Source organism: Sorex fumeus, unplaced genomic scaffold, assembly GCF_029834395.1.
Source record: "Sorex fumeus unplaced genomic scaffold, SorFum_2.1 ptg000063l, whole genome shotgun sequence".
Taxonomy (NCBI): Eukaryota; Metazoa; Chordata; class Mammalia; order Eulipotyphla; family Soricidae; genus Sorex; species Sorex fumeus.
Window position 1 is genome coordinate 81230694 of NW_026606120.1, and position 27122 is coordinate 81257815.

At 40.8% G+C, this 27122-nt stretch overlaps 1 protein-coding gene and 1 non-coding gene across 2 annotated transcripts in view; both read right to left on the reverse strand.

The window, feature by feature from the left end:
* Positions 1–619: 619 nt before the first annotated feature.
* Positions 620–27122, reverse strand: part of SMURF2 (SMAD specific E3 ubiquitin protein ligase 2) — a 115678-nt gene continuing 89175 nt past the window's right edge. Inside the window, exons 13-19 of the mRNA XM_056127083.1 lie at positions 21494–21608; positions 16317–16495; positions 14895–15032; positions 10400–10520; positions 5868–6069; positions 4393–4468; positions 620–3840 (exon numbers count right to left, since the gene is read on the reverse strand). Coding sequence (XP_055983058.1) covers positions 3741–3840; positions 4393–4468; positions 5868–6069; positions 10400–10520; positions 14895–15032; positions 16317–16495; positions 21494–21608 — 931 coding nt within the window. The 3' untranslated portion in view covers positions 620–3740. The remainder of the gene's footprint in view (positions 3841–4392; positions 4469–5867; positions 6070–10399; positions 10521–14894; positions 15033–16316; positions 16496–21493; positions 21609–27122) is intronic.
* On the reverse strand, positions 13165–13237 carry TRNAR-CCG (transfer RNA arginine (anticodon CCG)). The gene has a single exon. It is a non-coding gene; the product is annotated as a tRNA-Arg (tRNA).

Genomic DNA, 27122 nt, shown 5'->3' on the forward strand with positions numbered 1-27122 from the left:
TTAAAGAGATGTGAATTGGGTGCCAGAATTTGTCTTGCATGCAGCTGACCTCAATTCAATCCCCAGAACCCCATATGGGCCCCTAAGCACGCCCAGGAATGATTCCTTAGTGCGAGCCAGGAGTAATCCCTGAACACTGCCAGGTATGGCCCCCAAACCAAAATAATAAAACAGAATTGGGAATTGTAACTCTGGATCCCGGTGTATGACTGATTTCTCCTTTTCATTTTGAGGATTTTACTGAACAGTGAGGTAGCAAAGGTGAGATCATTATTGCTGCTTTACCCTCCAGACTCCTGACAGACACTGCTAGAGGAAAAAAACCTACCTTCCAAAAGCTGAAAGCAGTCTCAGAAACTCAATTCCACAGAGCACCTTCCCTGCCCCACTGGACCACTGTAAACCAATTTATCATTACAGGAGAAGCAAGGTCCTTCCCTGCACTTCTAGAGACAGACAGGACACACTGAAGACTGCAGCACGTCCAGCCCCAGCTACTGAAAAGGTGTACCACTCTGCTCAATTTATGGCTCACCTGCTGCCCTTCTTCCTGGAGCCAATCATAAACTTCTTCAGAATCAGTATCAACTCAGTATTCTTTAAAAACTTTTGATGCTGCGACAGTGCAAACAGCATTCATTTATTGCTCAACTTCGGCACGGGCACATACACAGTTCATTTTTAAAAACCATTTATACAGATGTTATTGATAAAGCTCATGTAACAACTGAGTGAAAATACAAAGAATATCAAAGCTAAAACACTCTGTAATAAATACAAATACAATGAAAATGATAAACTTTATCTTTAAAAGTCAGTTTGAGGGAAGGAAGAATATTACATTAAATGAACTAATTACATCTAGAAACAAAACAACTCAGCATTTGGTACAATCATCATCCTAACATGTTAAATACTACAAAGGCTACCTGTGACTGCGTGCTGCAGCTTCAGAATAGAAGTGGAAGAGCTGTTCTATCACAACTGGAAAAATGGCTGGAACAACCTCTAACTCCCATCAACACAATCAGTTAAATGTATCAGAAGTTTAAAGCGGACTTAGTGTTGTAAAATAAAGCAAATTACATTGCATTTGAAAGGAAACTTGTGCTGTGGACTGTAAATATAAGAGAAAAAACATGGTAAAAATAAATCCATTTGGGGCAACAAACTGTGCAAAACAAAATGGATACTATAAGCACTTATAATTTTACACCAAGAAATAAGAGCCTCTGAAGTTAAACTCACCTCTGAACTGCATATGGGCTCTACAAAGTAACCTTTATTCATAACTAAGCATGGGTGAGGGAAAGGCAACAAAATCATGAATGTGAAATAACACAACTAGGGGATGTATTAGAAAAAAACTCAGGAGGAACATGCGGAAATAAATATTCACATTAAATATGAAGTGCAAGTCCAAGGCTTAATGACACATGGGGAAGGATATGTTTAGCACCTATATGGAAGTAAGCAGGTAACATTGTAAAATTGAAATCTAAATCATATGGTATTTATAAATTATGTTGATATAATAGACTGTTTGGGTAATTTATTTTAAAGCTCTATTAAGTATAATATCTTTATTATAAAGTTAAAAAAGGCACTAAAAAAAGCGATGGTATTTGCCTGCTTCATAATGTACATTACATTAGTATCAGTTCATTATTACTGTCAGTTATGACTTCTCTCGCATTCATCACATACTGAACAATTGTAAGAGTAGGCACAATTGCACTGCACTAGTGCTTTAATATAAGGACGATGAACCTGCAGCCAGTAAGGTGCAATCATGAAAGCTGAAAACAGATCACCAAATACTTTACAGAAACCTCTACATATTAAGATGTGCTTCAGAACTACTAAGAAAGCTATAGGGAAACAAGTGTTTGGGAGGAAATAGGTCAGCATAAGTACATTACCTCTGCACAGCTGTGACTGGACTAGCTTGTCTATAGCAGTTAAATTTGGCTGAATGCTGTGCAAGTAGTTCTTAGTATTTTTTTAAGCAGCAAAATTTCAACTTCTGTTACCCGACCCACCTTCCCCACACCCATGAAAACTTTGCGGAATACTTATAAATGAAAAACTGTAGCTGCTCTGGGTAAAAGGATTGGGGGCTGGGGAGTTAGAAGGCCCCTGCTCTAATACCAACCAGGTCTTTCCTCTTCTCCTTCTGCCCCACTTTTCTTTTAAACTCTTACTCCTTTAAGGAACCCCTTTGCTCCAAGAACACAGACTGAAAAACAAATCCATCAAATGAAAGAACACAAAGAACTATTACTTGATATCGAAGCTGCAAAAGTTAAAGAAAGCTCTCTCATCAAAATGTGATTTTCAACTGTGTATCTACTAAAAAGAACTGAGCTTATTTCTGATGGTTTAATTTAAAACTCTACCTATGAGTTCACATTTTTTCCCAATCCCTCATTCCAAACTTTCGGTTGACTTCTGGATTGTGCATTATGCCTCAAGTGTTGAAGGTGAAATCTGAACAGTTCAAAATCTAATATTGATCTTCACAACCAAGGGAACTGGGATTACCTTACATTTCCAAAATCAATTTTTCATTTTTTTAAAGTTATAGAGAATCAATTTCTTAAGGAATCACATCCCTTGCCCCACTGCCCACCACTTTCCTTTAGGTAAAACAAGGTATTCTAACCTTGATACCGTAATCTTTAACGTAATATTTTTCCTCCTTTATAACTTTGATTCATATTATGAGAAGCTGAACAAAGAACTGGATGGCTTACTTGATAGACACTTAGACCATACTTTAAGGTCAGGTGCACCTGTCTTCAAGACTTTGGCTTAAGAAACTGTCTGTATATTAAAGATAAACTAATTAGCAAAAGAACAAAAAGTCCATTCTTTCCACATGATCTGGGTTTCTATACAAATGTTGTATTTCCATTTAAGATAAAAAGTAAATCCAAGATACCGGATCAGACTGACATGACATAAAAAGGTAAGGATTTTTTTTTAAGACTGGGAGCCCCTGATGGCATCTTATTGTAGCAATGAAGCTACTAAATTTAAATGGTTGCATAATAAATTAGACAACTAAAACCATAGCGCAATATTCCAGGAAAATTCATGCTTGAAAAATATTTTTAAAAACTCACTTTAAATAAGTTGAAACATACAATGCTTTCAAAATATAATGCTTTGCTATACAAAATGTAACTAAACATGTAAATTTCTTAAATTTTTAAGGATGATTCTTTTAGCCAGTTGTTTATAAAGGTAAAATAATTCAAAATAATTTTATTTATTTATTTATTTTTTTTACAAAGAGCAAGTACAGGAGCTGTTCAAAATCAGGTATTCAATCAAAAAGAAATGTGACTTGTACCGACTGCTGAAGTTGTCTTGATGTTGGAGACTTGAAATCTGCGGAGTGATCTGAATAGATTACCTTTTATAAAAATAGTAGTAGTCTTTAAGTGTAGAATCCTGCCTAACTCTGGAAATGTAGGAAAAGTCAGCATTCTTTAGGTTCAAGATACTAATTTAAATAGCAGCTGAATGTGGCCTCATGGCAAAACATAAGAACCTCTTTTTCCCTTGAAAAGGAATTTCAAAATTGTCTTTTCCCCTCACAGTGTCCTAAAAAAAATTTTTTTTAAGGGAAGGAGAAGGGACATTTTCCTGTTTTTCAGCATTTCTTGAAACTGCTGAAAGGAGGCAGTCAGTCAGGGGTATAAATAGAGTCCTGGGTAAATCCTTGAAGTCCGTCATTCCACAGCAAATCCACATGTTTCTTCAATGGCTGTTAGCAGCTTTTCATATAACTTTTCATAGCTTTCATAGGGCGGAATGTCTATTCGATTGAAGCTGTGAATAAACAAATCAGATTTCACACAGTTTATTATGAATTAGTCACAACTGGCCTAGTAAGGTATTACAATGCACACCACTCCCTGTAGCCATGCAAAACTTAAAAGGAGAAAATTAAAATGGATTACTACTCTGAAGAATTCCCACCAATTTCTGAATAATCTATTTATTTTTTACCTAAATTTTTATTTTAATTTATTTTAGGTGCTGGGGTTTACAAAATTGTTAATTGGTAGTATTTCATAAATAACAGCTTCCAGTACCACACCGTCCCCCAGAGGGTCCTTACCCTACCCTAATCCCAGGTCCCCTGCCCTCCCCTCCCTCATGGGAAGTTTCCTAATAAGGACCAGAGCTCTCAATTTCTATTGCCTTTGGGCTTTTGTTATACCCCTACTTTGTGACTAACCTTAAATTACAAAAAAGAGATGCGTGTTCCTTTTAAGCTTCCATTTAATAGTAAGAACAATTAATGAAAAGTCAAATCTGTCTGAACTAATAGCTCTGTACCCCATGGGGGAAGGGCACTGAGCTATAAAAATAACTTACCAAGTGTGGGCTTTCGGCAGGTTGTTTGTGCAGGCATCAATCTGGTGTATGGTAAAGAGCCGGGGGCCTGCGGCACCTGCAGAAGTAAATGTGGGTCACATCACTCCAGGTGCCTGTGCATTAAGCTTGGAAATCCAAGAATACACTGGTACATAAAACCCAGGGTCTAAGAATAGGGGGAATAGTGATGACACATCATAAGACACCAAAAGGCAGCAGGAAAGGAATCCAGGTACTGAACACTGAGAGTGACCTTGGGATAACGCTAGGTTTCCTTAACAAGCTACATTTCAATTCAAGAGGATTGTTCAGGATTGAAACCTTTTCATTTTTGTTTTATTTTGTTTTATTTTTTGGTTTTTGGGCCACACCCTGCTGTGCATAGGACTTATTCCTGGCTCTGCACTCAGAGATCACTGTTGCTAAGGATGGAGGACCATATAGGGTGCCAGGAATCGAATCCAGATTGGCCGTGTGTAAAGCAAGCACCCTGCCCACCGTCTACCATCTCCCCAACCCTTAGGATTGAAATGTTTTGTCAACTTCTATCTTCTATAGAAAAATCAAGGACTCTAAATTATAAGATAACTAATCAAATGATAACCATATTAATTTAGGTTTTGTGACTCAAACTTGACAAGACAGCAAAACATAAACAGTCTACAAAATAAATTTTAGTTAACAGAAGACACATATTATGTGGGCATGCAATTTTACTTTAGGTATCTGGGAAGTCTGATGAGATCTCCACAAAGAAAATGTAAATGCAACTCAAAGGGGACTTTCCCCATGAACTTTCCCTACATGCACTGTGGGCAACACTGATGAACTATGCACCATTCTTGCTATGTATATCATGTTATCACAAGACGCAGCAGAGGCTTTGAAAATGAGACTCTTCAGAGACAAAATGAAGTATCTGCCTGCCCTCCAGGGATACAATCATTAGTGACATTACCAACCAATCCCAAAATTAAACAGCTAGTTCAAAGAAAACAGCTTTTTATAAATACATGGTGTGATGGCATGCAATAATTAAAGTGGATTGATCAAACGAATAACTTCCATGATCCATGCTGTCTCTTTCTGTTAAAAAAAGATGAAAAATGTTGAGGGAGAGGCATTCCAAAGGGCAAATGCTCTGCCAGACTGAAATGTGACCAGGGAAATAGGTAGGAATTTTCCTCTAAGAGTGTGCAACAATTTAAAGCAGGGGATGAAACTCCGAACAAGGGAGCATACAGATTCTAGCATGCAGCACTCACTACAATCACAGAGAGCCCAGCAGAAAAGGGTCTTGGGAGGAGAACAAAAGAAAGGAAGGAGAAGAAGGCATCAAGATATTCAAGTTTCAGATAAGAAATAGAGTGAAAAGAGAGCTTGCTTATAACACACGATGTGTAATCCATACATCAAATACTGGCTCCTTCCCTGCAATTATTAGCTACGACAGCAGCTGGCTGTGTTTCTTTTACCTTGTAAAGCTTTGAAGCCCTGCAAAGGCACTCTTGATGATCCTGTCACAAACTGAAGTAACCGTGCTCGTCGCTCTTCATCAAAAAATTCCACAGCTTTCCAGAACCACTTGACAACATTGCTGTCTGGTGTACAATGTTTTAACCGAGTGTTCACCTTCCAGTCATTAACATCGATCTTCCCAAGTCCACAAATAATCAGCTGTTAAAATATTGCACAAATAATGACACCCTAAGCCAAAAATTCCTCAGAACTTCAGATTTGCAATTGTGTCATACATGGCTGTTTTCTTCCGTTATTCCCCTAACATAATTCTTAAGAATACAAATCAAAATCATCTGCAATACTTTTCAAATTATACATACCAGGCTCTATGCTGAAAATTTTTGTTTTGTTTTGTTTGAGGCCACACCAGTGCTCAGGGGAACCACATAGAATACAGGATCAAACCCAAGTTGGCCTTATCCACTGTACTACCTTTCCAGCCCCTGTGTGAAATTTTAATTCTGTGAGTCTGAGATCTATATTTTAAATGTTCACTAACCCTCCAAATGGCAAGATCGAAATTTCTGATTTCACAGTGAAGTGCATTTTTAATAACCAGAAATTAAACTCAGATAGTAAATATAATTTATATATGCCTTGCTCGAGCGGGCCCAGTAACGTCTCCATTGGAGACTTTGTTGTTACTGTGTTTGGCATATGGAATATGTCACGGGGAGCTTGCCAGGCTCTGCCGCGCGGGCGAGATACTCTCGGTAGCTTGCCGGGCTCTCCGAGAGGGGCGGAGGAATCGAACTCGGGTTGGCCATGTTGGCTGCGTGCAAGGCAAACGCCATACCACTGTGCTATCGCTCTTTATCAGGTTATTCTCATTTTAACGCTTCATCAGCTTTGGGACCTGTGGCAATTTGGGTCCAGTGCTTTAGTGACAGCAGTTGTCTATTTCACTCTATCCTACTGAAGCAACACAGTGGTAAGTAGCGGTGACCAAACTCATGGAATGTGCGAAGAGATGATACATTTTATGAGATTACCTTATACATACAAGTATCAAATTTATAATGCATTAATACAGAGTTCTGTTTGGGATCCTACATACAAGTATCAAATTTATAAATGCATTAATACAGAGTTCTGTTTGACATCCTAAAGCAGGGTCAGTATACATGACCCTGTATCAAAATTGCTTCAGAATCAAAAAATAAATAAAATAAAAAAATAAAAAAAATTGCTTCAGAATCACTTTTTCCTTCACTCCTCGTTGGAGTCCAAGACGATCATATGGTAAAGGTAAGGTAAAGGTAAAGGCCCTCCCGTTGATCGTCGATTTGCTCGAGCGGGCCCAGTAACGTCTCCATTGGAGACTTTGTTGTTACTGTGTCTGGCATATCCAATACTCTCGGTAGCTTGCCAGGCTCTCCGAGAGGGGCGGAGGAATCGAACTCGGGTCGGCCATGTTGGCCGCGTGTAAGGCGAACGCCCTACCGCTGTGCTATCGCTCCTTTTACATATATACAAGACATACATAAGGTATGTTTATAGATTTTATATAAAAGTGCAAAAGTATATAATGTAAAAGTATATATATGTAAAACATAATGTGTAATAAAGTGTGTATATATATGTACATATTTTTGGGAGAGAAGGATTTAGGTATTCGAAAGCTGTGCTCAGGAATGGCTTAAGGTAGTGCTTAAGGGACCACATGCAGTGCCAGAGGCCAAATCAGGGTCAGCAATGTGCAAGGTAAGCACCTCAGCCCCTGTAGTATCTCTCTAGAACCTATTACAAATAATTTATTTTTCTTTTGGCAGGGGAGATATCTGGACCACACCTGGCAGTGATCAGGGCTTACTCCTGGCTCTGTACTCAGGGATCACTCCGGGCAGTGCTTGGGGGTTCATATGAGATGCTGGAGATAGAAAATCTGTGTCAGCTGCATGCAAGGCAAGCACCCTACCTATTGTACTATCATACCAGCCCCACAATTATTTTTATAATAGTAAATTATAATGCATAATATAAAACATACTGTAACTGGCAAATTCTAGTGCTTATTTAATCCTAGTAAACCAATATGTTGTATCCATATTATTTTTATAAAAGTTTAATTTCATTAGCTATAAAAACATGTTTATCCTATCAACAGCTAAGACCCAGAGACTATAAAAATACCCAGCTCCCAGAAGAGAACAGCACAGAGTCTCCTGGCTGTCCTCACCGGGCCCCTTGGACGGGACAGGTTGAGTTTCCCTCCCTGCCCCGAGCAGAGCCCCAGCAGCTGAAGACCTCTGGAACCAGCCACAGTCATGTTTAAGACCATTCTCCACGTGTTCGGACAAGCCTCACACATGAGGGAACCAGCAAAGGAACCCAGGCATGTGGGACCCAGGGCTGAGATCTCCAAGCCTGCTCGGATAGGGTCTGGGCCTCCTCCACCCAGATCCCCCATCTTCCACTAGCCAGGCATTACACCCACCAACTGCCCCCAGCACTATGTTATCCCATCAACGGCCAAGACCCAGAGATTATAAAACCCAGCTCCCAAAAGCGCGTGGCTGCTCGAACTCTTAGTGTCTAGTTCTTGCTCTCAGAGAACCCGGCAGGCTACTGAGAGTATCCTGCCCGCATGGCAGAGTCTGGCAAGCTCCTCGTGGCATATTCGATATGCCAAAACCCAGTAACAGTGATGTGTCTCATTCCCCTGATCCTGAAAGAGCCTCCAATGTGGCACTTGCTAAAATCTCAGGGCTAGGACGAAGAAGACATTACTGGTATCTGCTCGAGGAAATCGAAGAACAACAGGATGACAGTGATACAGTGACAGAAACATAATAAACATTAACCCTACTGGGAAAAAAAAAAACAATTTCTTTAAGGCTCTGAAAAGATTACTGAATCATAACTACACTCAATAAGAAAGTCTCTGTCCAGATAGGGTTACAGAAATACATATTTACAGCACAAAAGATGGCTTCTAAGTTCTTTAGTGAAATGGTAATTTAGGGTCAAACAGGTTAAAATAAGTTGCATTTCAACCTTACTGCCATTGATGCTAAGTCTGCCTCTCCTTTGTGTCATTTCACTATTGAAAAATCAGGTACAAAGAAAAGCCGATCTTTTTGCTAACAGATCTGTTAGCAGATTTAGCTGGAAAGGACACAGCAGTTTGTGAATAATGTTCCATGAATAGTTTATATGTAGACTTTAAATACACGCACATTTTGGTTTTGGGGCCACATTTGACAGTGCTATGGACCACTCCTAACTTGGTGCTCAGAAGACCCAGGCTATTCCAGGGATAAAATCTGAGGCTCCCTCAAGCAAACCATGTGCTCCAGCACTTTGAGTGATCTCCCTGGGCCCATACCTCAAATATTTATGCTATCACTAGTAATTAATTTTAGTACCTCTGATAGGAAAAAAACCACTCATTGTTTTTCTCAAAATGGAATTTTAGTTCTGTTGGTTAAAGGTCTTAGTTATAAAAACAGACCTAAGGTATTTTGGGCCATTTTTATAAGAAAACAAAACAAGTAATCTGTTTATTATAACTAGTTAGTAATAAATGTTTCTAAAGAAAATAAGGATGTTAGATAAGTTTGTACAAACCATTTTAATTATTTCCTCTATACTTTTTGTTCTCTATACTTTCATCAAAGCTTTTTTTGCATAATCTGGTATACACCCAACTGAGCCTAAGTTTTTATCCAAATTAATTTCAATGTTATAGACACTAATTAATAACTAAAGAGCCACTTAAGTAATTTAAGATATGAAATTGCCAAGTGAAATCAGTCAGATGGAGAGGGACAAACAGAATGACTGCACTCATTTGGGGGATGTTAAAAAAAAAAACACAGAGTATTTGAGCAATACCCAAAGACAGTAAAAACGTGAAATGGTCCATGGTAGGAGGCATGCTACCAAGCGGGAGGGGGAGTGCAGTGAAGATAGAGAAAGGACCACTATGATAATGATGATTGAAAATGATCAATCTGAACAAAAACTGAGTGCTGAAACAAGGTAAAGTGATATGCATGATAATCTTTCAGTAACAATACTGCAGACCACAATGCCTAAAAGGAAAGTAAAAGAGAAGAGAAAGTGTCTGCCAAAGAGGCATGCTGTGGGTGAGAGGCTGAAGGTGGGAGGGAAACTGGGGACATTGGTGGCAGGAAATGTGCACTGGTGAAGGACAGGGTACTGGAAAACTGTGTGACTGAAACTCAATCATTAACAACTTTGTAACTGTACATTCCACTGTGATTCAATTAAAATATTTCTTTTTAATTAAAAATAAAAATACTAACAACAAAAAAGATATAAAATGTAAGCCATGAAACCTGTGAAAACAAGAAATGATATTTAAATTTTTCAAAGCAGGGAAGAGTTTTCCCCTAATTACTGATTCTCACAGCACTGCACCAGAAAATTTCAATGGCGCCAGAAATACTGCTTTCCTCTAAAACTAAATAAAAGACTTTCCTTGTTACATTAAATGATATCATGATATCCATACACTAACCTCTAACTCCTTCTCATCAAATGTCTTCAGCAGATGCTGCGGAATTACTTCATTAAATCCTTTCTGCAGAGCCAGGAATTGTGCCTCAATGCCTCGTAAAAATCTCCAGTTCACATAGAGCCTATAAACAATGGGTAGGGGTTTCAAATGATCAAATATATTCAGATTTGATAAGTGAATCTCTACTTTAGCAACACTGTGCTTTATAAGCACCTAGTACTAAGAATTTAGTCTAAAATACAACGTTTCGAGGCTAGAGTGATAGTACAGAGGGTAGGGCACTTGCCTTGCATGAGGCCAATCAGGGTTAGATCCTGGCATCACATACTGTCAACAAATAAGATCCCCTGCACCTGCCAGGAGTGATCCTTGAGCATCACTGGGTATGGCCCAAAAACCAAATAAACAAATAAAACAAAGTCTTGGGAGTTCTGAGGGTACATAAATCCTGAGCTGTGAGGCAGTTCTAAGCCAATTAAAAAGTGGAAACCTCATGGGGAAAAAAACAGTATCAATAATTAACTCTTTCTCTCTCACAAATCTTAAAGTTCATCTTCCAAATCTGTCAATACTTCTTTTTCCAAACTTGAAAAAATTATTCCCTGAGACGTAACATCAATATTACCTTCTTTGAACCTCTTATTTTTTGGTTTTGTTTTTGGTTTGGGGGCCACATACAGCAGTACACTGGTGCCATGCAGTGTTAGAGATCAATTAGGGATCAAATCCCGGCCTCCCGAATGCAGTGTATGCGCTCAGCCTCTTAGGCTTTCTCTCTGGCCAGGAATCCTCACTTTTTTAAAAACAGGACTTGGGGGCTGGAGTGACAGCACAGCGGGTAGGGTGTTTGCCTTGCACGCAGCCGACCCGGGTTCGATTCCCGGCATCCCATATGGTCCCCGGAGCACCGCCAGGAGTAATTCCTGAGTGCATGAGCCAGGAATAACCCCTGCGCATTGCCATATGTGACCCAAAAAGAAAAAAAAAAACAGGACTCACTAAAAAAAAAAAATGAAAACAGGACTCAGGAAAGACCATGAGGGACCTATATGACTGTGCTGGGGAGGGTCATGCAGCACTTGGACCCTACTGAGGGCGCCTGCACATGCGGAGCATGTACTCTTCTCCTGAGCCACGTCCCCGGCTCAGGACCTCACCTTAGCTTAAGAGGACTGCACATTTATAAAAGGGGTTTTGTTGTTTGTTTTTGGGTTCTGGGATATACTAGGAATGCTCAGATTTTACTCCTGGCTCTGCAACTCAGGAATCACTCCTGGCGGAACTCAGGGAACCATATGGGATGCCGGGGATCAAACTGGTACAGGCAAACGCCCTACCTACTGTCTCTTCAGCCCCATAAAAGTTTTTCTCTGTAAATTCTGTTAGTCTCAGACTGTTTCTTACCAAGGTATCATTATTTTGTGCTATAAATATGACTGAGTTCTGGAGAGTGGGACACAGTAACTGAGAAGTCCATAAAAGATCCTGTGTCACACTAATGAAATTCAGAAAATTCCCATTCACTCTTTGATTTTTTTTTTTTTTGGTTGTTGTCCAGTTTCCTTGGAGGCCACACTCAGTGACAGTTAACGGGACAGGACAACTCAGTGCTAAGCCCCCAAGGATGCAGTGCTGCTCTAGTCCTGAGGTGCTGGGAACCTCCAGGGTCACCTCAGCAATGCTCAGGGGACCACAGGGCTGTAACCCTACAATGCCTGGGAAGCATATGGTGCTAGAGAACAAACCAGGGTCAGACACATGCAAGGCATAAGTCTTAACCCCTGTACTATCTCTTCAATTCCTCTTTTACTTTTCAGTCAAGTAATATATGCTTGTTCTTTATACAAGTAACCCTTGAACATGGGTTTGAATTATTTGGGTGCACATATACATAAAATTTTTAAAATAAATTCATTTATCCAATAGTACTATGAATAAATTTATTTTTTTTTTGAATTTTTTGAGGGGGCAGTGTTAGGGAGCAAACCCAGGTATGTGCTTTACCATATGCCCAGCCACAACTACGTAAGGGTTTCCTTTGTTTTGGTTTGAAGGTTAAGGCACCTGCTGTATTATCTCTCCAGCATCTGGATCAACTTATGGGACACAGTCATTGGTACTTAGGGCTTACTCCTAGCTTATTCCTGGTTGTGACTTTGAGTTCTAGGGATCAAACCACAGTCTGTCTCAAACAAAGCAAGCACCTCAATCCTTGCACTATCTCTCTATTCTCAGCCATTATTTTCTTAGTAAGATTTTCTTCTCTTTAAATTAACTATTAGAATATAAAGTACACGTTATAATACATGCAACATATAAAACATGTGTTAACTGATGTTGGTAACACTTCTAGGTAAATAGCGGGCAATTACAGATTCAAAAATTACAGGTAAATTTAACTATGCAGGAGGGTGGTGTCCCTATCCCTTGAGTTGTTCAAGGGATATCTGAAAAAAGAAAAATCAAATCATAACTATGGATACAGTAAAGTAAGTAAGTAAGTAAAGGCCCTCCCTTTGATCATCGATTTGCTCGAGCGGGCCCAGTAAAGTCTCCATTGGAGATTTTGTTGTTACTGTGTTTGGCATATCGAATACGTCACGGGGAGCTTGCCAGGCTCTGCCGTGTGGGCGAGATACTCTCGGTAGCTTGCCGGGCTCTCCGAGAGGGGCGGAGGAATCGAACTTGGGTCGGCTATGTTGGCTGCGTACAAGGCAAACGCCCTACCGCTGTGCTATCGCTCCAGTCCAAAACTAATCTCCGTGTAACCCAGATGGGACTCGAACCCACAATCCCCAGCTCCGGAGGCTGATGCCTTATCCATTAGGCCACTGGGTCACCACATGGATACAGTAAAATCTAAAAGTTCTTTCTTTTTCTTCGGTCACAATCAGCAGTGCTCAGGACTTACTCCTAGCTCTGTGCTCAGAGATCACTTCTGGTCGTGCTAGAGTGATGTGAGTGATAGGACAATAGGGACCAAATCCAGGTTGGCCACATTCAAGGCAAATGCCCTACCCACTGTACTATGGCCCCTACTATGTTCTCTGGCCCCTAAAAACTCATTCTTTCATGTTTTCCCCCCATTCACTTCCAGTTAACACCTTAATGTTCTTGTCCTTGGATGCATATGACATTTTGTTTGCTATATAGCCTTCCTGATCCAATGTTCCATTTAATTATAAAATAACATTGTTCTTTGACAGTCTTTAAAAGATTTGCTTTTCAGATCTGACAGCTTTTATGTACTTTTAAATACGCACATAATATTCTACTGACTCTGTAATTAACCATTATACTATTAAAACATTTTAGAAATTAAATATTTCAACACTATTTTAATTGAACATCTTACTCATATTACTTTAAAATAGAGCTACAAGGTAAAAGGCATGTGCATGTTCACTTATTTTGGTGGCTGTTATCAAGTTGTTTAGAAAAAATAAAATCTGGGGCTAGAGAGAATAAAAAGTAAGGTGCTAGCCTTGCATGCATCTGACACAGGTTCCATTTCTGTGTTTAACCCATCAGCACCCCAGATAGTCCTCAGAACCTTCTAGAAGTGATCCCGGAGTACAACCAGGTATAGTTCCCAAACAAAAATACAAACAAAAAAAGATATGCCAATGATGTTCCTTCCACCATCATTACATGAGACTAACAATCCTCATTTATAAACTATGAAAACTTCAGTAAGACTGAGCTGGGTTCACTCCCTGGCTCTGATGGGGGGAGAGAAAAAAGTTTTAGGAACAAAATTTTTATGCTAAAAATTAAAAATGATGTACACATAATGAAGTCTAAACTCCAAAATTTGATTACCATAACTTTATAGTTAAAAGCCTACAACACACTAATTGATAGACAAGAAAAGAGCTAGTAACACAGCATAAAATACTGCTAGTTGTAGTATCTCCACGGCATACAGTCCTATGTACCATTATTCCCAGTATTCATGTCTTTGTATAGACCCTCTGCCACACTGAGCCTGGGCCAACCTGAGATTCAAATCAACCAAAAAAAAAAAAAATACAGCAGAGTCAGAGTGATGTTGAATAGTTCTAGGCTTCTGGAAAAACAGCAAAAAGGAAAGTCTAGGTTTCTTGCCGGAAAGGAGCAATGTTATGAATGAGAGGCCTCTCCTACAAGGGAAAAGTCTAATCACAGTGAGAACTGGGTCCCCTGATGGTGTCCGAGAGGCGATTCCAACCAGCCATTCACTATTTTGCCCTAGCTGAGGCATCAAATATGTTAGTGAAGAGGCCATCTTGATTTTTTCAGTTCCATCTGACACATGAAGGTCTGAGGTGCGATCCCTGTTCTCTGTCATAATTCCTGACCTACAGAATTGTGGGAAATAAAATGGTGGTTGTTTTAAAGGCATTAAATTTTGTAGTAATGCATTAACTTTACCTAAACATTTAAAATGGTTCTGCAAACTGCCATTCCAGAACATTAAAACTATACTCAGGCTTCAGGACACAAAAGTGTTTACCTGACATACTCCTTTTTATTTTCTTCAGTAACAGGGATACTCTTGCCATTTGGTTTAAGTTCATGTTGAATAATTTCACCATATGCATTATGTTCTACACAGAAAGTATGGTCCAAAACACCTGTAATATCATTTTCACTGGAAAAGAAAGAGGAAAAGGTATTTACTGGAAAATCTAAAACACAGATTTTCAGATGTACTGATTGATGAGACCAAGATAGTTTCATGACAAATATAAGGCAAAATTTCCTAGGCATAAAAATTAAAGATTTTTAACCAATATAAACACAAAACATCTTACTTTCTGAATAATGAGAAAGAGCTGGCAAAGCTGGCCTTACACAAGGAAATCTTCCAATTATCGTATGGCATTTTAGAATGAAGCCCCTACTTCAATGTGGGTACACCAAAATGACCAAAAGCCTGAGAATCCCTAACAAGAAAGCTCCTTATATATTTGAAAAGATAAACAACTATCACTGTATCTTCATAAACTAATGACCTCCTACAAAACAGAACTGGTTCTTACAGATATCCTTTCAAAAGTGTAATTTCAGACCCAGGGATGTGACTTTGTTGTAGAGCATCTGACTTGCATGTGTGAAGCACCACACAAGTTAATGATGATGATGATTGATGATGATGATGGTGATAAAAGCATGGTTTTCAAAAATAACTCCACTAAGAAATTTTATTTCCATCTATATTTGTACTCAAACACATATAGATTCTACATAGTACTTTATTTTTTTCCCTGGTTTCTGAGTCACTCCAGGCTATGCTCAGGGATTACTCCTGGCTTTATGCTCAGAAATCTCCTTGGCGATGCTTGGGGGACTGTATGTGGTAACAGAAACCAAACCCAGGTTGGCCGTAGACAAGGTAAGTGCCCTACCTGCTCTACTATCTCTCCATTCCTGTAGTACGTTTTAGAAAGACTACGATGCCAGGTTTTTTTAATTTTTTTTTGGCTATTGGGTCATAGCCTGACTATCAAACTGGGGTCAGTGCACCCACAGGGGAGCATCTTAACCCCTGCACTCTCTCTCTCCAGCCTCTGTATTTCTTTTTTTTTTTTCTTTAAAGTAGTAACATCAACTTTTAGGAATTCATAACATATAAGAAAGCAAAAAATAGGAAAAGTCTGATGTGGTCCTACCACTCAGATATTTATCAACCTATGCATCATTTTTTTTAATTTAAAAAAAATTAGGAATCAGATAGTAAGATACTTGCCTTATATCCTACTGACCCCGGTTTGAATACCGGGCACTGACACTCCTAAGCCAGGAACAGTACATCCCTGAGCACTGCTGGGTGTGGCCAAAAGCATCACCCCCCCAAAAAAAAGTACTTTAAAACACTTATTTTTTAGAAGCTCAGATTCTATTATAATAAAGAGATAGAAAATCCAATACATACAGTATCCACACTAAACTGTTATGAAGATCTGGATCAACTAACTCCATGTCATCCAAAGTAATTGACTTCCCAAGCAACTGTTTGTAAAAAGGCAATGTGAAACCACCATCAATATAATGTCCATGAAATACAGCCATTCCCATTATTCGTCCAACAAAGTGGAAATATGACAGATGTTCCTGAAATTGAAAAGAGTTATAGACTCAAGTTAGATACTGTCCAGGGAATTTTTAATAAAAACTAAATATTATTTAAACATTAATCTTTTCTTACAACAAGTATCAGATAATCCTATAATTTACAACTATTTAAATGGGTTAGACATATCATGATCAAAATCAGTCCAGGATAGTGCATAACAACTAGGAAAAATAAAGCACGAAATTCGCTTATACATGGATGGACATGGAGAGCATCATGATGAATGAAATGACTTGGAGGAAAAGGGACAGACATAGAATGATCACACTCATTTGTGGGCTATAAAAGAAAAGTATGAGTTTAATACCCACAGACAGCAGAAACAAGGGCTAGGCGGTCTGGTCCATGTTTGGAAGCTTACCATGGTGGGGCTGGGGGTGGGATGGGCGATGAGAGGGGCAAAGTACAGTTAGGACAAAGAAGAGAAAAATTATGGCAATGATAGAAACGGTCACACTGGACTGAGTGCTGAAAGGAGGTAAAGTGATATACATGATAAACTTTCAGAAGTGGGGGGGAGAGCGCTGCCATAGAGGCATCTCAGGGGGACAGGGGGGATGGCAGTAGGAAACTGGGGACACTGGTGGTGAGAAATGTACATGAGTGTTGGAACTTTGTATGACTGGAAACCCAACTATGAGCAACTTTGTAACTGTGTATCTTACAGTGATCCAATAAAAAAAGGGGGGAAAGAAAGATAATCCACAAAAAATAAATAAATAAAAAAACACAACAATCCAGTCCAGGGATACATCAGTGGTACATCACATGCCTTCCACGTTGAGGGTAAGGATTTGTTCCCTGATATAACAAAACAATTTTTTTAAAAAAAGGATTGACAAAGCTCAAAAAAGATTTGTTTCTATAGGGCATGCTTATAAGTTGCTAGCTACTACAAAATAGAATTCCATAGTCAATGTCTCCCTCAAAATATTACAAAATTTAGAAATTTCATAATTTTTTTCTTTCTGGGTCACACCCAGCGATGCTCAGGGATTACTCCTGGCTCATGCACTCAGGAATTACTCTTGGCAGTGCTCAGGGGACCATATGGGGTGCTGGGAATCGAACCTGTGTCGGCCATGTTGGCTGCATGCAAGACAAACGCCCTACCCGCTGTGCTATCTCGCTCCAGCCCCCATAAAATATTTTTATAATTTAAAATTAAGTTCAAATCACATCGCTTTCGTAGCTTCATTAAACCACTCATAGATGTCACCTTCTTCACCTTCCATCTCCTGCTAAATCCCATACAAGTCTGTTTCTGTCATGACAAAAGTATCTTTCAATCCAAAACGTCTTACTTCCTTGATATAATCAGAAGTGAACTTTATTTTGTTTTTTACAGATTTTATTTATTTACTGGTTTCTATAATCACATCTGGCAATGCTCAGGGGTTATTTATACATGGGTGGACACAGAGAGAATCATGATGAATGAAATGAGTTGGAGGGAGAGGGACATAGAATGATCACACTCATGTGACTAGAAAGGAAAAGTATGAGATTAATACCCAAAGACAGCAGAAACAAGGGCTAGGAGGATTGGTCTCTGCACTCAGGAATTACTTCTGGCAGTGCTCGGGTACCATATGGGATGCTGGGGATCAAACCTGGATCAACTTGTGAAAGGCACACTTCCTACCCACTGTACTATCTCTCCAGCTGCCAGAAATGAACTTTAAATCATCACAGATTTTAGATCACAAGTCTACTGGACTAGACTTAAATTGGACTATGGTCCTCAATCTGCCCGTCACTTGTTAAGCACACACGCATTACTCAATTTCCTAGGACTAGATCTTGAAACCTGGAAAAATGGAAGTAATAATACCTGAATAGAGTCTCTGTAAGGGGCCTGAAAAACGGCTCAAGTGGTATGGAGAGTGAATGCCTAGCACGTGTGAAGCCCTAGATTCAACCTCTAGCATTATTAGGTATGCTCCCCAGTTCCACAATATAAAAAGGTCTCTGTGAGAAGTCAGATGATGAAACACTGGGCAGTGAGCCTGGCCAACTGTAAAATATTTAACAAACAGATGCTGTTTTTTACTACAGCAAAATGGACTCTCCAAGTGGGACAATCATCTAAAAACTCTTCCCTTCATAAAGTAAAGTAAAGTAAAGTAAAGGCCCTCCCGTTGATCGTCGATTTGCTCGAGCAGGCCCAGTAACGTCTCCACTGGAGACTTTGTTGTTACTGTGTCTGGCATATCGAATACTCTCGGTAGCTTGCCGGGCTCTCCGAGAGGGGCGGAGGAATCGAGCTCGGGTCGGCCATGTTGGCTGCGTGCAAGGCAAACGCCCTACCGCTTCCCTTCATAAAAATTTTTTATAATTAATTTGGAATGTTGGAGGCTGGAGAGATAGCACAATGGGTAGGGTGTTTGCTTTGCACACGGCCAATCCAGGTTTGATTCCTCCATCTCTCGGAGAGCCCAGCAAGCTACCGAGAGTATCCCACCCACACAGCAGAGGCTGGCAAGCTCACCGTGGCATATTCGATATGCCAAAAACTGTAAAGTCTCACAATGGAGACGTTAGTGGTGCCTGCTCGAGCAAATCGATGAACAATGGACAACAGTGCTACAATTTGGAATGTTAACCATATTTTGAGACATAACACCTTTTATGATGATATTTTGTTGGCTGGATATTTTTATTTTAAATTTCTTACTAGGAAAAAAATCTTTAACCTTATCTTGAAACCTTCTAATCGAGAAATCATTTTGTTTCCAGTTAAAAAGTTTAATGGGGGGCAGAACTGGCATGTCCTTCCCACTCTGCTGAGGTCGAGAGTTGCCTCCCCAGGAGCAGCTCTCCAGCATGGCCATGGCCCCAGAGGCACACAGACCTAATTCGAAGCCCAGTAGCTTTCGGCAGAAATGTGAATGGACTATGTATTTAACTATGGCGCTGTGCCCCCCCCCCCCCACCCAGGGAAAGGCTGTCTGTCTCTTCTGCCTCCCTTCCTCCCCCCCCCACCCAGCATAGTGGCCACCGCCTCAGAGTTTATTGGACAGCCAGGTATGAGCCTACAGTGATGGGGTAACCTCATCCTCATGGGATGGAGGCGGAACCGGCACATCCTTCTCACCCTGCCGAGGCCGAGAGTTGCCCACCACGAGTAGCTCTCCCGCATGGCCATGGTCCCAGAGGCACACAAATCAATCTCATAACTATGAGGTTTTTGGCAGAAATCCCTCCAGACTTAATTAGTAAAATACCAGAAATCCAAAATCATGCAGCCGTGCGACATCATATGGTCTTCATAACCAGCAATAGAAAACAAATTTTTTCACAATGCCTTTTCAGCAGGTCTGATTGTTGGGGGCAAATTCCAAATAATAATGGTGCATCTTTTGTCGAAATAATGAATATAATCAAAGTAGAGAGTTAAACGGAAATCATCTGCCTCACAGGCATCGGGACTGGTGGGATGGGGGGTATATTGGAGTTCTTGGTGGTGGAAAATATGCACTGGTGAATATAAATAAGCGGGTAAGGCATTTGCCTTGCATACGGCTGACCCGGGTTCAATTCCCAGCATCCCATATGGTCCCCTAAGCACTGCCAGGAGTGACTCCTGAGTGCAGAGCCAGGAGTAATCCCTGTGCATCGCTGGGTGTGACCCAAAAAGAAAAAAAAAAAGAAAAAAAAGTGAACAACCAATCATTATGCTATGAACCAGACAGAGAATGATGATAGAAAAGGGTTTTATGTTAAAAAGTTGGAGAAGGAGTTTTGCTTCTTTTTCCTAAGAAGCGGAGGCTGACCCAGACTGCCTCGCCAGCTGCTGAGTGCTGGCTTTGTAGCATCTTTGTTTGATGCCAGGTGTTTGATCATTGTAAGACCGAGACTTAAATCTGAAAGCTTTGAAACTTTTCTCACGGTGACTCAATAAATAAATTAATTTAAAAACTAAAAAATTCAGACATTATCACTACAAATATTTTAAAGCTACAGATAAAAATATCACCCATAAGCTGGAGCGATAGCACAGCGGTAGGGCGTTTGCCTTGCACGCAGCCAACATGGCTGACCCGAGTTCGATTCCTCCGCCCCTCTCGGAGAGCCCGGCAAGCTACCAAGAGTATCTCGCCCGCAGGGCAGAGCCTGGCAAGCTCCCCGTGACGTATTCGATATGCCAGACACAGTAACAACAAAGTCTCCAATGGAGACGTTACTGGGCCCACTCGAGCAAATCGACGATCAATGGGAGGGCCTTCACCTTTACCTTTTTACCAAAACTATGCCAAACCATTTTGTAACTTTCTCTTTAATATATCATAAACACCATTTCTTTTAAGAGGGAATTGATATTGTTATGGGGGTCATATGAATGCAGGAGGGTAATGTGGGGGTAACATGGAGCCAGGGGTTGAACCTAGGACCTCCCAAAAGGCATATGCACTACCACTAGAGTCACAACCCTGGCCTACAAGTCAAGGTGATGACTACAGAACATGCCCTTGTATGAAAAAGTAGAAGTAAAAGCAACTAATAACAGATGCTAACTTTCACCAAAGAGAGTTGTATAACACTGTGTTAATACTTAATGTTCAGGGTCTCATTTTAGCACTATTTTCTGAGAACAAACTATATTATTAGCCATGACAAAACTGAGGCTTATGTTAATTAATCTGCCCAATGTCACAAAGTAATGGGATCAGGATATGAACTGATGTCTAACTCCAGAAAATTGGCAGATTTATGTCATTCTGCTTTATGTCTTCATTTAATTATCCGGTCTTCTAGGGACAATGTAGCTTCCAGCTAGAACTTCTAGAAGCAAAGATGCAGAAAACATTCCTATATCCAAAAATTATTAACTTGAGAAAATTTACTAGAAGATATTGCTGTAACTGAGTGTGACTTTGGGCAAGAACAGCAATCCTGTGACACAAGCAATGCTGACATTTATAGGATATTACAGGTCATCAATTAATTGCCATTATTATAACCACCAATCATACCGGGTTAACTGCAGAATCGGGATTGATTTGCAATGTATAGATATCATCTCTCGAATACTGGAACAGGCCATAGTATGGATTCAACATTTCATGTGACAAAAGATACAGCCACTCCCTGGAAAACAGATACAAAAAAGTTTTTGTTAATAAACATACTTTTACTGAGATACACTGCTTATTTTAGCAAAATAAGTTTTAGGAAAAGAAAACACTAACTATAGATATGTAAGAAAAATCTATCATGCCTGAATTTTAAAAATTCTCTTTGTTGTAGTAAAGCTACTTTCCACTCAATACAATTTTAACATTTTATGATATTTTTCCATCAGTGAACATAAAAACATCTAGAAGGAACAACTCATACAGTCAAATGGTCTACTAGCTTTAATTACTAAATCATTTAGTAATTCATTACAAAGCAAAGAATATGGGTTGTTTCAGAATGGCCGTGTAAAGGGGCTCAGAATATGACTCAAGGCATATCACTTGCCTTGCATATGTGAAATCCTGGGTTCAATTCCCACCACCACAGGAACAAAATAAAAGTTATTTATATTTTATGCGGGTTTTTTTTATAAAATAAGATTTAAATTTCCCTATGATTTATACTTTCTTGGTCTGCTGCCATCATGGTTTATACTGATAAAGCAAAATTAAGTTATTTTCACTTTTGGACAAGGCTGTGTTTTCTTAGAATTAAGTCAGTAAATTTCATTATCCATTTCATCATTCTTTTTGTGTGAATTCTACAAACAGCAAGTCATTTGGTAGAGGTAAGAATATAAGGACAGGCACCATCAGGCTGCTGCTGATGCACTCGTTCTGAACAAATATGATGACCTTTTAGTACCTGCATAACAAACCATAATGAACAAAAGGAGAAAGGAGAAAAGTGCCTGCCATAGAGGCAGGCTTCGGAGGACGGGGAGTGGGGGTGGGTTGCGTTGGGGGGGGGTAGGAAAAAGGGGGACACCAGTCGTAGGAAATATACACTGGTAGAGAGATGGGTGTTGGATGATTGTATGACTGAAACCCAATCATGAACAACTTTGTAATGGTCTAACTCACAGATATTCAATAAAAATTTTTTTTAAATTTTTAAATAAAAAGTGTTTTAGTTTGCAATGTTAGAACTCTTTCATCCCCACTCTATTATACTGTATCTTGGTTGATAGTAATTCTCAGTATAAAATACATTACAATTTCTAAAATAAAATTCACAAAATTGTTACAGATTTAGTGTATCTTGGGAGGAAGGTGTTAAAAATTCTCCATAAAATTAGTAATCGTAGCATTTGCTTACACTTATATATCTATAAATAGAAAGAAAAAAACAAAGAAAGAATACAGGGATAGGCCAGAGAGGGTAAGGCACAAACTTGCATGTGGCTGTCCTGGATTCAATCCCAATTACCACATATGGTACCTGTAAGCACCACGAGGAGTGATTCCTGAGCAGAGGGCCAAGAGTAAGAGCTAAGCACTGCCAGAGCTAAGCACAGACCAAAACTAAAAATAATTTAGGGAAAACCTGAGTTTTCTGGATGTAATAATACACCATTTCATATCACTTCTTGGTTTCAAATGGACATTAATAATTTTTAAACCTCATAATTAAAAGCACTATCACTTTAAACTGCTTGAATCCTTCAGTTTGTTTTTATTCTGGAGCCACATACAGCTGAGCTCAGGACCTACTCCTGATTCTGTGCTTGGGGATCACTCCTGGCATGCTTGAGGGACCATATGGGGTGACAGGGATCAAAAGCAGGCTGGTGGAGCGATAGCATAGTAGGTAGGGCGTTTGCCTTGCACATGGCCGACCCCGGTTCGATTCCCAACATCCCATATGGTCCCCCAAGCACTGCCAGGAGAAATTCCTGAGTGGGGTGCAAAGCCAGGAGTAACCCCTGTGCATCACCAGGTGTGACCCCCCCCAAAAAAAAGCAGGCTGGCTGTGTACAATAGCCTACCTGCTTGATGTACTATGGCTCCGGCCCCTTGAATCCTTTCCCCCCCGCCCCCAGTTTTAGCTATTTTATTAATTGTGGTCTAATCAGAAAAAATAATAATTCAGGGGAAAAAAATCAATAAATAAAAGTGGAAGAGTTGAGTTTCTCTTTGTGACTAAGAAAAGATATCTTAGTCACTCTGGGGGGGGGAAGGAAATGAATCCTCATTTACAGTTTTATTTGCAATTTGTGGGATCCACTGAGAATTATCAACAGGTACACGTGCTGCCTCTGGGAACAATGCCCCTGAATCCTTTAAAGTAAGAAAGAATTTGTTATTCATCTTGGTGAAAATAAAATAAAATCACCACTTAGGTTATAGTGTGAATTCTTGTCATTCCTTGACTAGGAAAATAAATTTAAATGACATGATCTAGTATTATGAAGCAAATATACTGAAAATATAACATCTAAAATCTTAGAGCCAAACCAAGAAGCACTCAGTCAGGGGCTTCTCCCAGCACGTTGGGATGACTTCCAGCAATGCTCAGTGGACTGTGGGGTGTCAGAGATAAAACCTGCACCTCCCACCTGCAAAGCATACATTTGTGCTATCTTTCTGGTCCCTGGACAATATAAATTTGCAAATGAAATACTAACAGGTAGTTAAAGGAAATCTTTTCAAAGTTCTGTAACATAATAAAGTTCCCAATCAGTACCTTTTATGTAATACTGGAAAAAAAGTTTAAAGGCCAGGAACCAGGGATGTGGCTCAGTAGACCACTTGCCTTTCATATGTAAGGCCCTGATTCTGATCCATAGTGCCACCACAAAACAAAATTCAGGCACTGAAAGAAAAAAGAGGTCTAAATATAATCAACCTTCCTAGCATACATGGCACTTTCCTGACAGGTACATGCATGGTACTCTCTTGGTGCTTTTTATGCATGTTATTTTTTCCTCAAAGAAAACAAAATTTGTTTTGCTTCACCGAACAGAGAGAACACTCTCTCTCTCTCTCTTTCTCTCTCTCTCTCTCTCTCTTTCTCTCTCTCTCTCTCTCTCCCTCCTTCCCTCCCTCCCTCCCTCCCTCCCTCCCTCCCGTTGTTCATCAATTTGTTCAAGTGGGCCCAATAACATCTCCATTGTGAGACTTGTTGCTACTGTGTTTGGCATATCGAATACAGCAGAGGTAGCTTGTCAGCTTTTGCTGCGCAGGCGAGATACTGTCGGTAGCCTGCCGGGTTCTCCGAGAGGGGCAGAGGAATCGAACTTGGGTCGGCCAGGTCAGCCGCGTGCAAGGCAAACGCCCTACCATCACTCCAGCCCAAATACAAAGAACAAAAGAGCAAAATCCAACTACAGGGTTCTACAGAATAAAGATCTTTACTTTAGAAACTTAAAACTATCAAAAAAGATCAGAAAGATCAGTTCACTACCATGTACATTTAGGCAGCCCAAATTCTGACAGCAGCAGTATCACCATATCACTGTCTTCCCGTTGTTCATTGATTTCCTCGAGCAAGCACCAGTAACATCTCCATTTGTCCTGGCCCTGAGATTTTAGCAAGTACCACATTGGAGGCTCTTTCAGGGTCAGGTGAATGAGACACATCATTGTTACTGGGTTTTGGCATATCAAATACGCCATAGGGAGCTTGCCAGACTCTGCTGTGCAGGCAGGATACTCGCGGTAGCCTGCCAGGTTCTCGGAGAGCAAAAACTAGACAACAAGCTTAAACTAGACAAGCTTCCGGGAGCTTGGTTTTATAGTTTCTAGATCTTGGCCATTGATGGGATTACACGGCGCCAGGGGCAGCTGGTGGGTATAATGCCTAGCTACTGGAAGATGGGGGATCTGGATGGAGGAGGCCCAGTCCCTATCCAAGCAGGCTTGGAGATCTCAGGGTCTTGCACACCTGGGTTCCTCTGCTGGTTCCTTCGTATGTGAGGCTCATCCAAGCATGTGGAAAGTGCTCTTATGCCTGGCTGTGGCTGGGTTCTGGAGGTCTTCAGCTGCTGAAGCTCTGCTTGGGGCAGAGAGGGAAACTCAACCTGCCCCCATCCAAGGGTCCCTGGTGAGGGCAGCCAGATGCAGGGGCAGGAGACTCTGCCTGAGGGTGATCACTGTATCACTGTAATCCCGTTGTTCCTCAATTTACTTAAGCAAGTGCCAGTAACATCTCTATACGTACCAGCCCTGATATTTTACCAGCCTCTTCGAACTCGTCTTCCCAAACTATTGGAGGCTCTTTCAGGGTCAGGGGAATGAGACATGTTATAGTTCTGCTTTTTGCACATCAAACACGCCACGGGGAGCTTGCCAGGTTCTGTCCATGCAGGCAGGACACTCTTGGTAGCCTGCCAGGCTCTCCAAGAGGTATGTATACATACACATATATATATGTATTTTTTTCTCTCTAAATTTGTTGCCTACTGTCTGAACCCCACCCCCCATCAAACATGATGTGGTAATTATGCAAAATGGGTAGGAAGTGTCTTATAATGTGTCACTTGGTGGGAAAGCAGCCTGGACCTTGGCGGCGGGTGGGTAGTGGAGGTCGGCTGCCAGGGCTGGGTCCCTTGGGGCAGGGAGGGCTCTAACCCGCCCCCATCTGTGGCGCCCCAGGTGAAAACAGACTGGCACAGAGTCTGATGGCATGGTTATGGGAGCTCCTTTTTGTGCTCCCTTCCAGGAGAAGCAGCTGTGAGTTCTGGAGTGTGGCCGATGAGATCAACTGGTGCCGGCAGAGAGTGGCATCTGGGTGTGACCCCTGGGTCACCAGAGATAGGGAAGCAGGCAGGGGGTCTGCTCCCGGGTCTGTTGGCTCCAGGGTCCAGGGTCACAAAATTCCGCATTACCTGGGTTTCATGTGGCTTCACTCATGCGGAAGATTAAGAAATAAACAGCAGAGGTGGGAAGATAGTACAGTGGACAGGGTGTTCATCTTACATGCAGCCAATCCCCAGATGGCATCCCCTACTACCCGCAGCACTGCCAAGAGCAATTTCAACTGCAGAGCCAGAAGTAACCCCTGAGCCTAGGTGTGGCCCAAACACACAAAAAGAAATAAACAGCACGCCTTCCCCAGATGGAATCCCGGTGACCATGAGCTTCTACAAGCATGGCTCTGGCATGCAGGTACCAGGACTTTTTTCTGAAATGTAACAGGGGCCACCCCGGCTCCCAGGCAACCTCTGATTCCGGAAGTCATGCCCACAGCCCACCCCGGTACCATCTTACAGCACACAGCAGCAAAGAAAGAGAAAGAAATGGCTGGAGGGCCCCACAGCTCCCGGAGAATGCTCCGGATCCTGTCCAGAGCTGATATCACCGGGAGGTCCCAGATGGGATAGGTGCTGTCTCCCCACCTTCCCCAGATGGAATCCCGGTGACCATGAGCTTCTATAAGCATGGTTCTGGCATGCGGGTATCAGGATTTTTTCTGAACTGCGTGGCCACTTATGCAGCCGCACGACATTTCCTGATATGCAAAGTGATCAATGGAAACAAATGATCTAGCATTTTTCCCTGCAAATGAGGCTTGAATGGTGATAGGAAAATCTGAGCAAAAGATAATGCCCAACCGAAACACATCTGGACTTTGTATTTAACTATGATGCTATGCCACCCTGGGAGGGGAAGGGTGTCTGTCCCTTGCCTGTCAACCTTTGCG